This window comes from Pelobates fuscus, chromosome 1 (genome assembly GCF_036172605.1).
Source record: "Pelobates fuscus isolate aPelFus1 chromosome 1, aPelFus1.pri, whole genome shotgun sequence".
NCBI classification, from domain to species: Eukaryota; Metazoa; Chordata; class Amphibia; order Anura; family Pelobatidae; genus Pelobates; species Pelobates fuscus.
This window is the reverse complement of record NC_086317.1, coordinates 273,498,155-273,511,380: the sequence shown is the minus strand read 5'-3', so window position 1 is coordinate 273,511,380 and position 13,226 is coordinate 273,498,155. Positions and strand designations below refer to the sequence as shown.

General features: G+C 37.0%; 1 protein-coding gene across 1 annotated transcript in view; it reads left to right on the top strand.

Moving 5' to 3' along the window:
* Positions 1–13,226, top strand: part of GALNT17 (polypeptide N-acetylgalactosaminyltransferase 17) — a 690,917-nt gene that overhangs the window by 195,810 nt on the left and 481,881 nt on the right. The window contains exon 2 of the mRNA XM_063457373.1: positions 11,238–11,421. Coding sequence (XP_063313443.1) covers positions 11,238–11,421 — 184 coding nt within the window. The remainder of the gene's footprint in view (positions 1–11,237; positions 11,422–13,226) is intronic.

Sequence of the window (13,226 nt, the reverse complement as noted above, 5' to 3'; positions counted from 1 at the left end):
ACTTGTGCAAAATTCGGCTAAGCCTTTTTGCCCCAAAACAGAACATTTTTCAGAACACCCAAATTTGGCTAAATGTCAGTTCAGCTCGGTAGAATTTTGGTACTGCAAACCTGGCTCTGGAATGGAACCAGTCTAACCTTAAGGATGCAACCATTAAAAAAGATCAGTGTCCCTGAAACGGCATGGACTGTCTCGTTATGTGGCCCACAGCTTTTGACCTGGCTCACAAAGTGAGGACTCTCTCCACCTACTAGAGGCAACAAACGCTGACTAGCTTAAAGGACCACTCTAGGCACCCAGACCACTTCAGCTTAATGAAGTGGTATGGGTGCCAGGTCCTTCTAGGGTTAACCCATTTTTTCATAAACATAGCAGTTTCAGAGAAACTGCTATGTTTATGAATGGGTTAAGCCTTCCCCCTATGTCCTCTAGTGGCTGTCTCATTGACAGCCGCTAGAGGCGCTTGCGTGCTTCTCACTGTGATTTTCACAGTGAAAGCACGCCAGCGTCCATAGGAAAGCAATATGAATGCTTTCCTATGTGACCGGCTGAATGCGCGCGCAGCTCTTGCCGCGCGTGCGCATTCAGCCGACGGGGAGGAGAAGAGGCGGATCGGAGGAGGAGAGCAGGAGGAGAGCTCTCCGCCCAGCGCTGGAAAAAGGTAAGATTTAACCCCTTTCCCCTTTCCAGAGCCGGGCGGGAGGGGGTCCCTGAGGGTGGGGGCACCCTCAGGGCACTCTAGTGCCAGGAAAATGAGTATGTTTTCCTGGCACTAGAGTGGTCCTTTAATGTGTGTATTTATGGTGTTTTAGATACTGAACTAATGTAGACAAGTTAAGTCTCCTTTGATAACTGAAACGTACATGTTGCCTATAATGTTTTGCAGATCAGTCGCTTGACATGGTGCTAACACAAAATATGATTATTATAACTAGCCTGTGCCTTAAATAGCAGCCAAGAGGACCTGCCTAGATAGCACTCATACATTATACTGTATATGCGACTAAACAAGGTTTTTGTCTTGCTTCTGCATGAGCTGTGTATGTCTCACTTAACTTGCCACAGCCTAACCCTAAGAACCCCATTCCAGACACGCCTGGTCTGGAAGACTCGGGCTAACACACCCTTAAACGTAGAGATATACCTATGTCCAGGTTCAGCATGTATAAGGTCCTAATATGTACCAGATGTTTAAATATTAACAGGTTTTATATTACTTATAGGAGGCTATGTCAAACCACGTTTAAACAAATCTCATTAACAAATTCTTGATTGACACACCTATATTTAAGTTTAAGCAAAGTTCAGAATGTTTGTTGTATGCACTCGTGTTTCTCACAATATTAAAAAAAAAAAAAGTGCAAGCTCACTCTAATACCCCAAATGTAACGCGTATTATGGGGCCAGAGGATTGCCATGGGGGTACCTCAGGCGTGTATGTAATTACTTTATGCACTGCAAAAAAAAAAAAAAAAAAAAAAAAAAGATCAGTGTCCTGCAAAATATATATACACATAATATAATATTATGTTTATATTTTGCAGTACACACATAGTACAATATTTCCACCATTTGGTTCACAGATTAAGTGAGAAATATAAACAATATAAAAAAAGAGGAAGAGCAGTAAAACAAATCAATATTTATATATTATATAAATATACTTGATCTGTGAATAAAATTATGCCTGCTAGCCATCAGTCATGTTTTTCCCATGAATCATTTTTGGCACAATGGGCAAAATTCTGAATGATGAATAAACATGCTTGGTAATTGAACATTTTGGTTGGTTCATGATTAAGGTACATTTCTGCTCGGGAATTTGATCACCTGATTGGACCAAAGTCCAAAGAATCGCAGTTTGGACCAAATTGAATCTCCAGTTCTAGTATTTAATGTTCACATTATTTAAAATCGATTGGACACCAGGTGTCTTTGTGCCATGCCTGTTTTGTACATAACGTATCTAAAAAAAATGTCAGGGACATCATCAAAATGCAACTTAGCCTTCTTTTTCACAAATGTACAAATTATAAAGATTATATCATTTCAGTTTGATAAAAACAGGGACACTCCAGCACCCTAAGTCCAGTTCCCCTGCATCTGCTTAGTTAATGTAGAACTGACACTATTGTACAACTTTTCATGACAATGACAGACTGTAACTGGACAGCTCTGGAGTCACACAAAGATTACTTGTACTATATTCACTTCAATAAGTTGTTGTTATAGTGCTTTGAGTGCCAGCTAGACATTATAATATTTGTGTGAGCATTAATATAAGTTCACTAAATATATGATGCTAATTGATACTAATATGTTATGGATACATTGCTGTAAACATACTAAATCCCAATATTTTTGCTCTCCTGACTATCGTATTGTCTAATTTGCCACTATTCCTTTAATTGATTACACATATACTGATGAAAATTGTGTATAATTGGTAGACTTAGAGAACTGCAATGTGTCTGAATTTGGGCCGATCGGGTGATCCATGGAATTCCTGATCACCAAGCGCAAATTTAGATGAATCACAAACTAACCGAAATAAGCAATTAAGGCATGTTTAAAGCATGTTTGTTTCAGTGATTGATTCTGTATTCCACATGTAGTGTCAAAAATTTAGATGATTGATGGCAAAAAAGATGAATAATGACTGAGGCACAGTCATTAGCTGTGGATTGTATTCATCGATCAAAAGAGAAGTGAGCAAAAAGGGGAAAAGAGTGGAAGTAAAAATAAAAATCTTTATTTAGATGTTATATTTTCGACAAAAAAATATATAGAAATATAGATTTTTTTTTTTTTTTTTTTACTGCTCCTCTCCTTTTTCCTTTTGTTACTTTTTCTTGCTACTTTCTCTCACTGAATACGTGAACCAAATGGCAGGAAAATACTCCTATCTGTGTACCAAAAAAATATAGATAATATGATATTATAATTATATTTCATAGTACACTGAATATATATATATATTTGGGGCCTTTTTGGTTTCAGTTCTGGAACCAGTTTTTTTTTTTTTTTTTTTAGCCAAACCAAATTGACATTTGGTAAAATGTTGGTGTCCTAATTTTCTAATAATTAGTAATGTACATCAGAGATTTCAGTGTAGATTTATTTAAAGGACCACTCTAGTGCCAGGAAAGCATACTCGTTTTCCTGGCACTAGAGTGCCCTGAGGGTGCCCCCACCCTCAGGGACCCACTCCCGCCCGGCTCTGGAAAGGGGAAAGGGGTAAAAACTTACCTTTTTCCAGTGCTGGACGGGGAGCTCTCCTCCTCCTCTCCGCCTCCGTTCCTCCCCGTCGGCTGAATGCGCACGCGCGGCAAGAGCTGCGCGCGCATTCAGCCGGTCACATAGGAAAGCATTCATAATGCTTTCCTATGGACGCTTGCGTGCTCTCACTGTGATTTTCACAGTGAGAATCACGCAAGCGCCTCTAGCGGCTGTCAGTGAGACAGCCACTAGAGGGTTAGGGGGAAGGCTTAACTAATTGATAAACATAGCAGTTTCTCTGAAACTGCTATGTTTATAAAACAATTCGTTAACCCTAGCTGGACCTGGCACCCAGACCACTTAATTAAGCTGAAGTGGTCTGGGTGCCTAGAGTGGTCCTTTAAGGTTATTATCAAAAGCAAATCATACTACTCGTTTAAGGTATATACACTGATCAGTCACAAAGTTGAAAGGACCTGCAAAATATCATGTAGGTCCCCCTTGTGCTGCCAAACAGCTCTGATGAATTGAGGCTTGGGCTCCACAAGACCTCCGAACATGTCCTTTGGTATCTTGCACCAAGACGTTATCAGCAGATCCATTAAGTCCTGCAAGTTGCAAGGTGGGGCCTCCATGGATTGGATTTGTTGTTACAGCACATTCCACAGATACTCAATCTTATTGAGATCTGGGGGAATTTGGAGGCCAAGGCAACACGTTGAACTCTTTGATATGTTCCTCAAACCATTCCTGAATAATTTAATGAGTGTGGCAGGGTGGATTATCCTGCTGGAAGAGGCCCCTGCAATCAGGAAACACTATTGCCATTGTGTACCTGGTCTGCAACAATCTCTAGGTAGTTAGTACATGTCACAGTAATATTGACATGAATGCCAAGACCCAAGGTTTCCCAGCAGAACATTGCCCATAGCATACCACTGCCTCTTCCATCCTGCCTTCTTTCCATAGTGCATCCTGTTGCCATCTCTTTACCAGGTAAATGACACACATGAACAGGAGCCTGAACTAAAACAAAATGATAAAGGCAATCTTCCTTTATTTCTCAATGATCAAGTTCTGATACTCACATTCCCATTGAAGGCACTTTCAGCGGTGGACACTGGTCATTATGTGCACTTTGACTGGTCTACAGCTACACAGCCCAGATTGTAGCAAACTGTGATGCACTGTGTGTCCTGACACCTTTTTATCATGGCCAGCATTATGTTTTTCAGCAATTTCAAGTACAGTAGTCCTTCTGTGTGATCAGACCAGACAGGCTTGCCTTCGCTCCCCACGTGCATCGCTGGGCCTTGGGTGACCGTGACCCTGACACTGGTTCACAGGTTGTATTTTACTGTACCGTGTCTGTTATTTAAAGTACAGTAATTCTTCTGTGTGTTTGAACCAGGCAGGCTTGCCTTTGCTCCCCACGTGCATCACTGGGCATTCGGTGCCCGTGACCCTGACACTGGTTCACTGGTTGTCTTTCATTGTACCATGTTGGTTATGTACTGACTACTGCATACCAGGAACACTGCACAAGACTTTTTTGGAGATATTCTAACCCAGTTGTATAGCCATCACTATCTGGTCCTCAGATCTTTTGCCATTTTTTTCTGCTTCCAGCACATGAAATTTAAGAACTAAATGTTCACTTGCTGTCTGATATATCCACCCTTGACAGGTGCAATTGCAATGAAATAATTAATGTTATCCATGTCACCTGTCAGTGGTTTTAATGTTTTCACTGATCAGTGTATATTATGATTGGTCATTTGTCACTCCATTTTGGTTCATCCGAATTGTTTTTACAAAATGATTGCATGGACTTTCAGAACTGAAATGCTACGTAGCCAAAACCTGATTATTATTTTTTTTTATCAAACAAACACAGTTCTTCTACTTTGCACAAGTCCAATTTCTAATCACCTAAAATGACTAAGGATCACACTTATACACATGCATTTGTATCACCTATTAACACCACTTACATTAGAGAACTGGTCTCAGTCATCAACATTTACCATACAACCTCAACACTGATACACTGGAATACTTGCAGTGATGAACAGTAAAAACAGTGAATATTTAAGCAATCCGCATGCAGCAAACTAAAAGTACAAATTTAATAACAAATCATTGTGAGGGATTTTCAATTACACTATATGTTAAATGCTATCAACTTTCAGACTGATTAGATAACGTGATATATGATCATAGCATTGTAAATTATATTTTATATTGTATAAAACTGTTTTAAAGAAGCACAAATATTATAATTTCCCAAATATTTCTAGAATGCATCCAGGGCATCATCAAAGCAATGGACAGAGCTTTCAGAACGACCACCTTCACAAAGCAATTTTAGATGCACACTTGCTGGCGACTGGAATAGAGGTCAATCGAAAGCCCAGGACCAGTGGATGTCTGAAGGATGAGTGATGTGACTGGAAAAAAGGAGCATGCATGCTGGAAAGTGGAGATGTATTGAGGATGGGAGTACGGACAGGGGCAGAGTCAGTTCATGACACAAGGAGGTGTGTGAGCAGGGGTAGTGAAGGAGTGCGATATAAGGAGTTCATGCAGTGTAAAGTTAGTGAGACTACAAGTGCTAGGGTGAGTAAATCTGTAAGTGTTCCTGTGAGAAGGGATGGGTGTGAACAAACAGTGGATGAAAGTGAGAGAATGAGTAAGAATGAGAAAGGAATGGAACCTTGGATCAGGAAGAGTGAGACAGAAGGATACAGGTAAAAGAGTATACTATGTAAACACTGTGTGTAAAGACCCAAAATATTATAGATTTTTTTTTTTAAGCTGATAGGTAGCAAATAGTCGGAGCCATTTGTGTCACATGTTGATTTGTTTATAAGAAGCTATAGTGGTGACAAGGCCAGCAAATACAAATGCTTGCTGAGCAAAAGGACAAAATAATGCAGAATATACACTCATGGTTGACTGATTAAGTGGAAGGAGAACATTATGGTAATCATGAAAAAGGAAAGATCCACTGGACAGGCATAGACACAAAGGATCCATTTTCAGTAACACCTTGTAAGACAACAGTCAAATACTTAACAGATAATAGCACAAAATGCATTCTTTACTCTATACAAATGTGAAGCATTATCTCTAGCACATAACTGCATAGATGTTAAAGGTAATATGTATTAATTGTCAAGAAAGATATAGTTAGGTAATCATCAATACATGTTCCTTGTATTGTTGGGTGCCAACTATGCTTTCTGAGAAATGAAGACCATCTCTGTGACAGACTTTGGTTTCACTCCCACTTGCACATACGAATCTCAACGCCTACAGCCAAAACTTGTATAGCTGGAATTTGTCTAAGAGCCAGCATTCCAAGCAGTACCATGTGAATCTGATAAATATTTCAAGTGAGAGTGTTAACACTGTACACATTGCTTTCAACTTACTTTCAATCAATAGTAATTTTCACAGATCATCTCTGTGTTACATTATTGAAAAAAAAAAAAACAGACAAACAAGCATCAGGCCTATCAAATAAAAAAAAATACAAAAATATATGCACCAACTGTCAAACAGATGCAATAGGAATTTTATATTATCAAGTTAAATCAGAATGAATATGCTTAAAAACTGGTGGAACTACAAGCAGTGTAGCCATTTATGCTGCCAGAGGGTCCACATGCCTGGGGGCACATCGGGTTTCCATCACACTCAGGAACATGGACACTTGATGGGCATCTGATCTGATCAGGGGCCTTGTCAGGTCTCGAGGTCCTTTAACAGAGCAACCGAACCACTGTCAGATTTGCAGTGCCGGGAGAAAGTGAGGTCAGATCACCTTCTCCCAGCTATTAGAGTGTATTTTAGGATGGCTATGAGGGGATGTGGGGGTAGAGCCTGGACCAATATTAGCAATCTTAGCAAGGGGTGAGATGTGGGCCACAGGGGTGAGGTCTGGACCATCCAAAAGATATGTAAGCAGATGGTGAAAAAACACATCACCCAGCTTTATTATTGCCTCACAAAATGATAGTAATCCCATGAGCAATTCTGATTATCCCAGTAGAAAAAACAACAGTGAAGTTCCATTAGCAAACATTTTTTTTCACATTTTATTGTTTAGAATAGTGAGGTTGTGATGAATTTAATCAATTCAACTGTATACCTACTTTTGTGCAAACCGTTTAATATATTTACCTGTAAGTATTTGTCACAGCTATTATTCACCTGTGTTAGTTAGCATTGGTTTATTTCAATTTATTTATTAGTTTATTTAATATTTTTTCATTTGCTTTTACATGCCTTGTATACAGTAAAACATTTATTATGCATTTAATGTACTTAAACATGTATCAATATATTCTGATCTAGTCTTTTAGTTAATAACACTTTGTGATTTGCTTATTTTTATTGGTTCCACTCCTTTCCCCAGTCTGATTATGCAAGTGACTAATATTTTCCACCTAAAATTTTTGTCTCAAATGTATGCTAAATGTATGGATTGTTTAATAGAACAATTACACTGAATATGTATTGGTTATGAACCAACATATTTCAACACTGCTCCTCAATACACATTTTAAAATCCTTACTTGCATGTGCTGCTAATCAGCTCATTGGTCAATTCATGTTCAGGTGAAGTGCTGATGGTCTTTGTGAACTGGAGTTAAAAACATAACATTTGCAGATTTTATTGAGTTTGTACCCTGTTGCCACATGCCTATTGAGTTGACCTTCCCTGTCTGCTAAATGTAGTGTAACATGGACCAAGCTGTGTCCAAAATGAGAAATTCTTGCAATTCTTAATTCGCTAAAGTGAGAATTGCAGGAAATTCAAATTAAAGTCAAAATAGCTGAACTGGAAAGATTATCCCAGCCAGCTACATTTTCAGTTTGAGTACTTTGGTCTTTTATTTGCAATTTACTTTGGATTCCCTTAATTCTCACTTTCGTGAGTAATCCTGTTAAACTGCAAAGCATTCCAGTGTTTTAGTGCTATGATCATTATATGATATATCATTTTGCTTGTGTCCCTCTCTCCCCCACATATGGAGGCCAGTATAGATCAGGATCTCAGATGTGTGTGAGTGTTTGCAAAATACATCATTTCCAGTTGCCTAGCAACTACTTAGTGTATATTGTGCCAACCTTCATTGTGCTGCATTTTAACATGATGTATGGTTATGGCGCTGCAAACTATATTTTAATTATGTATAAAACTGTATTAAAAGAGTATAAGCTATCTCATTCCCCAGATGTCTGTATGGCCAAACATATACTCCTGTTAGTATTCTCCTGATTTCACTCTGATATTCACTTGTTAAATTGTATTTTTATTATTATGTTCTGTATAAGTTGACTTATTACATATTGCCAATTAGTGTTGAAATATTGTTTGTGACTTTTTATGTTTCTGTTGTATAAAACTTTACATTTGGAAATTTAGGTCATATCCAGTTCCCTAATTGTGAATTTGATAAATTTCTGAAAGGATGTGCATTTATATTATATTTTGGTGAATTTTTTTCTTTTAAAGGCTTATAAAAGAAACTATATCCTTTTTATGGAATTTACACTATGTTTATGTCCTTTAGTTCTTTCACACCTTAAATTTACTGAACAAAGGTATAGTGATGGGGAAGGCTATATATTAGAAAGACTAGGCAACTTGTACACCGAAATTGGATACATTTACGCCAGCAATCCCATGCCTCACCATTGCCTTCTGGTGTATCTCCATGCCTGTTACTACTTTTTACCCACAAATTTCTACTTGCTAAGTTACCTGTTGCAACCTAAAGCAAATAGTGGCTGTTCAATGTCTGACAATTTTTAAATAGCGACATGGAGTTACAGGCAGCCACTTTGAAAAAGCCATTATTCTCTATGGGAAGAATATGGTTCCAAACCTGTTGCCACTTGCAACATCTGCAGCTGAAGCTTCCAATTGACTAACTGATAACACGTCAATTAGTCAGGTTGTCAGTTTCCACTTGATAAACATAGGGCGCATCTAGTGTATTAAAAGCTATTGTTGCTTCGAAAGTTTATGCCAAGAAAATTGTTATTCTTGAACTGTACATTTACTCTGCTATCCAATGCCAGACTATTAAATCTTTTTCTTGCTTACTCTGGTTTTTACAAGCACTAATAAATTGAGCCATATATTTGCTTTTAACGTTATTGTTTGATATCTCTGAGCAGTTGCAGTAAAATACTATGGAGAGACCCAATCAATTGATATATAGCGTGATTTGGGTTTGATGGTCTTCAAGCAGTGAAAAGATGCAAACTTTCTACATTTTACTATGAGGACACTGTCTGTTATTTAGTATAGATAATATTATGTGGAAGTGAATTTGAAAAGCTTTTTGCTCAATACCAGATTTTGTTAAGCAGGTATGCTCTACACATATAATAGTTGTAGGATATTTTCTATAGTTTCAGATATACATCTAAATAAACCATGCAGCCTCATAACTTGGAAGATCTCATTAATAATAATTTTTTTTTTTAGAGTGCAAGTGATAATGGTTGATGTGTGTCATTGACCTGTTGTATTCCAAAAGTACATTGATGCATGTGTACCTCTTTTTAGGTAAAATTTACCTTCTATTACAATATTTGCAGAATCAATGTTCAACATCATTATGCTCTGCATATGCTTCACAATGAGATGAATTGGGATAAGTTAAACCTCTTTATTTGAGGTTTATTTGGCGGACCCAATATCTAGACGTGCAGGGGTGTACTCTAAGGTTAACAATATATGTTTGCAACATCAAAGTGCTACTTTAAGATTCAATGATTAACTTAAGGTGTAGAGCCTATCTTTACAAAACTAATAATGGAAGTGTTGTTGAAAAACTTTGAAATAATGTTTCTGTGATCACGTCAACATTGCCAACAGTTCATCTACATCTTTTAGCAATTAGATAACTATCAATGCCGTTATAAATAAATAAAACTGGACTGTTCTATAAATAAAGGCCCGTATACATAGTGTTAATCATTAGTGTAACATCTTTCTATTATTTTCAACTGAGTAAAACATTTATGAGTACTGTGTACGTGTATACATTAGTATAATGTTGACTCTTTATTTCTGTTTATTTATGTACATATTCCTCCCAGTTCTATATATCTAGGCTTGTTTGTTAAACAACTTATCGTATAAACATGGGTTGTTGTTTTTTAAATCATACCTAACATTCTTCAGCTTTGCAATCTTATATGTCAAAACATTGATCTATAGTAACAGTTAAAATGAAGGTTTTCATAATTGCTGTCCAATCAATTATCACAAATAAGAAAAAATCATCAAATTTTGGCTAAGGTGTTTCACATGTCATTTATCATCTGTTTCCCTAATCTGGGAGTCCCTTTGATGGCTTTAAGAATGAAAGCAGGAGAGCCCACATTAAAATTGCACTGCCGACCACTCCCCTTTAGTATGACTTTCTCAGTCATCTACTTCAATCTGTTCTCGTGTCTCTCATTTTTAGATGTTACAGTATCCAACTTCCTTCTGCAAGCCATGATGTGTGCTGACCCTATTTTCTGAAAGGACCCATCTTCGTCTGACGTTTTAGGCATTTTTTATAAGCTCAAATACACATATCTCTTAGTATGTTGTAATATATTCATTAAAAAAAAAAAAAAACAGATTCCTCCTTGATAAAAAGATATTCAATTCCGCAGTTTCTCCTTAAGAGTCTGATTTTTTTTTCCATACTGCTCCTGAAATTTTAGCTCTCTTCTTAGTATTTCTATGAATATTGTATCTCTTATTTTATGTAATGTTTCACTTGCTTCAACAATTTTTTAACCTTGGTAAAGACCTTTAAAGTTTTATGACACTTAATATAACCATAGTAACATGATCTAGAAAATGATCTTTTTCCAGTGTATATTAAACTAAAAAATAATACAGAAAATATGTTTACATTGTTATCAAAAAATACAGGACCATGTTGGCAAAAACATTGTAAAATCATACACGTCTCTCTTTCTTCTTTTCTTATTAGGTTTATCTAAGTCACTTGGACTTATTGAAGGTTATGGTGGTAGGGGAAAGGGTGGACTCCCTGCTACCCTTACTCCTGATGAAGAAGAAAAAGCCAAAGGACAACATGACAAATATGGCTACAATTCCTACCTCAGTGAGAAAATTTCACTGGATCGATCAATTCCAGACTATAGGCCAACAAAGTAAGTGGCATTGTTGCAGATTAATTTTTATCACATATGTAATGAAAATGCATGTCTAATACAACAATTATTTAATATAAAACATTTGTGAGTTCCAAGCTCATATTTGCAAAAATGGATGTTAGTATGACAATACTTATTGAGAGTAATGGGAATGCTTTGGCATTTTCCACTCAGTGATATAACAAAAATTAGACCTGTGCACTGCGGAAAAATTAGTTTAACCTAATCAATTTGTCCAAAAAGTAAATAATAATAAGGTAGTCTATATTTTGTCAATGTGACAGTTCGGTTTGTCCAAATATCATCCATTCAAACAATCGGGAAAGTCTATTCAGACAAACCTAAAGGGCCCCCAAAAATCTGACTATTTATATGTATATATTTTGCAGTACACTGGTTCATTTTTGCACTTGTAATGAAGGTAATTCCATCAACCAAATTCTAACCAAAAGGAATAATATTTTCCTTTTCAAATGTACACATTTCCACATTTGGTCAATATTCAATATTTTCAATATGCAATTACTTTTGAGCATTTGGCTGTGTATTTTATGCATTTAGTTTAGATTGTTTCTTTATTATTATTATTTTTTTTATCTCTTTCTTTCTTTATTAATTATATTTTGAGGCTGTCCCCTTACCATCAATTCATCAATTTTGTTAGTGTCACAGACAGAACATGGAATCATGATGCAAACAAACCTATTAGGCTATTTCCTGTGTTGTTGTTGTTTTGTTTTGTTTTTGTTATACAACCATATGGCATTTCAGAGTTCAATTCTAACACTGAATTCAGATGACTCGCTGATTAGCCAAAACACACACAAATTGCAATTTGTTTGAGATCGAATGCATAAATCTAACAAAAAACAGATGCAGAGACATTGATGCTCAAAACTATATATAAATGCAATTCTATAGTAATGCCATGTGTGTGAGTATTGAACGCATTTTGATTTGCTCTTCTGAGCATTTACACTTGTGATTAATGCAAGTGGCAAGCATTTTAACCAACGTACATATAACTTTGGATTGAGGAACCATAACAGAGTGTTGAGTGCCAATAAAAAAGAGTGGTTCAGCAATCCTCCATTCCTTTTCAAGCTCTTTTCGAGGACAGCTTGAAAAAGTGAGGGGCCACTGTTTTTTATTGTCACTGGAGTATTACTAGATTGTAGATCCAGGGTTACATGTACTTTAAACAAGGATGAAAATGTGACTGTTCACCCGATATAAATATTCTATAGGACAAACAGGGCTTTAAGCCTGTGCATTTGGTTTTGGCTCAATTGCAGTTTGTCTGCATTCATGTAGATAGAGGATCATCTGGATTTTGTAACTCCAAAGTGCTATGTGGCAGTATCACCAAACAAATGACTTGGATGAGCAAGATTGTTTGGTTTACAATTCGAAGTTATGTTCCTGGTGCCAAAATGGGGGACAAATAAGCAGCTTAGTTTGCCATGATGGACAAGAGGTGTGAGCAATTGTGTGGGTTGTATCTACTGTCCAATCTAGAGGTGGAAGAAAGGATTCTTCTAGAAGATATTTTAACTTCAACTATTGAGAGACAGACCAGCAGACAGGGATTGCCTTGTTTTACCATAACTGTGCCCTTGCGGGAGAGGGAGATAGCCACTATTATAGATCCTAATGTGAAACTGGTTAGTTATTGCTATTCCAGTGGCACTTACATTAGCTTTGAGTGTGAGAAAAAAAGATAGAATTCATTGAGCTTTATCTGAGACTGGTTTGGTTAGTGCTGTGCATAGCTATTGCCACTTACACCACCTTTGAGTGGG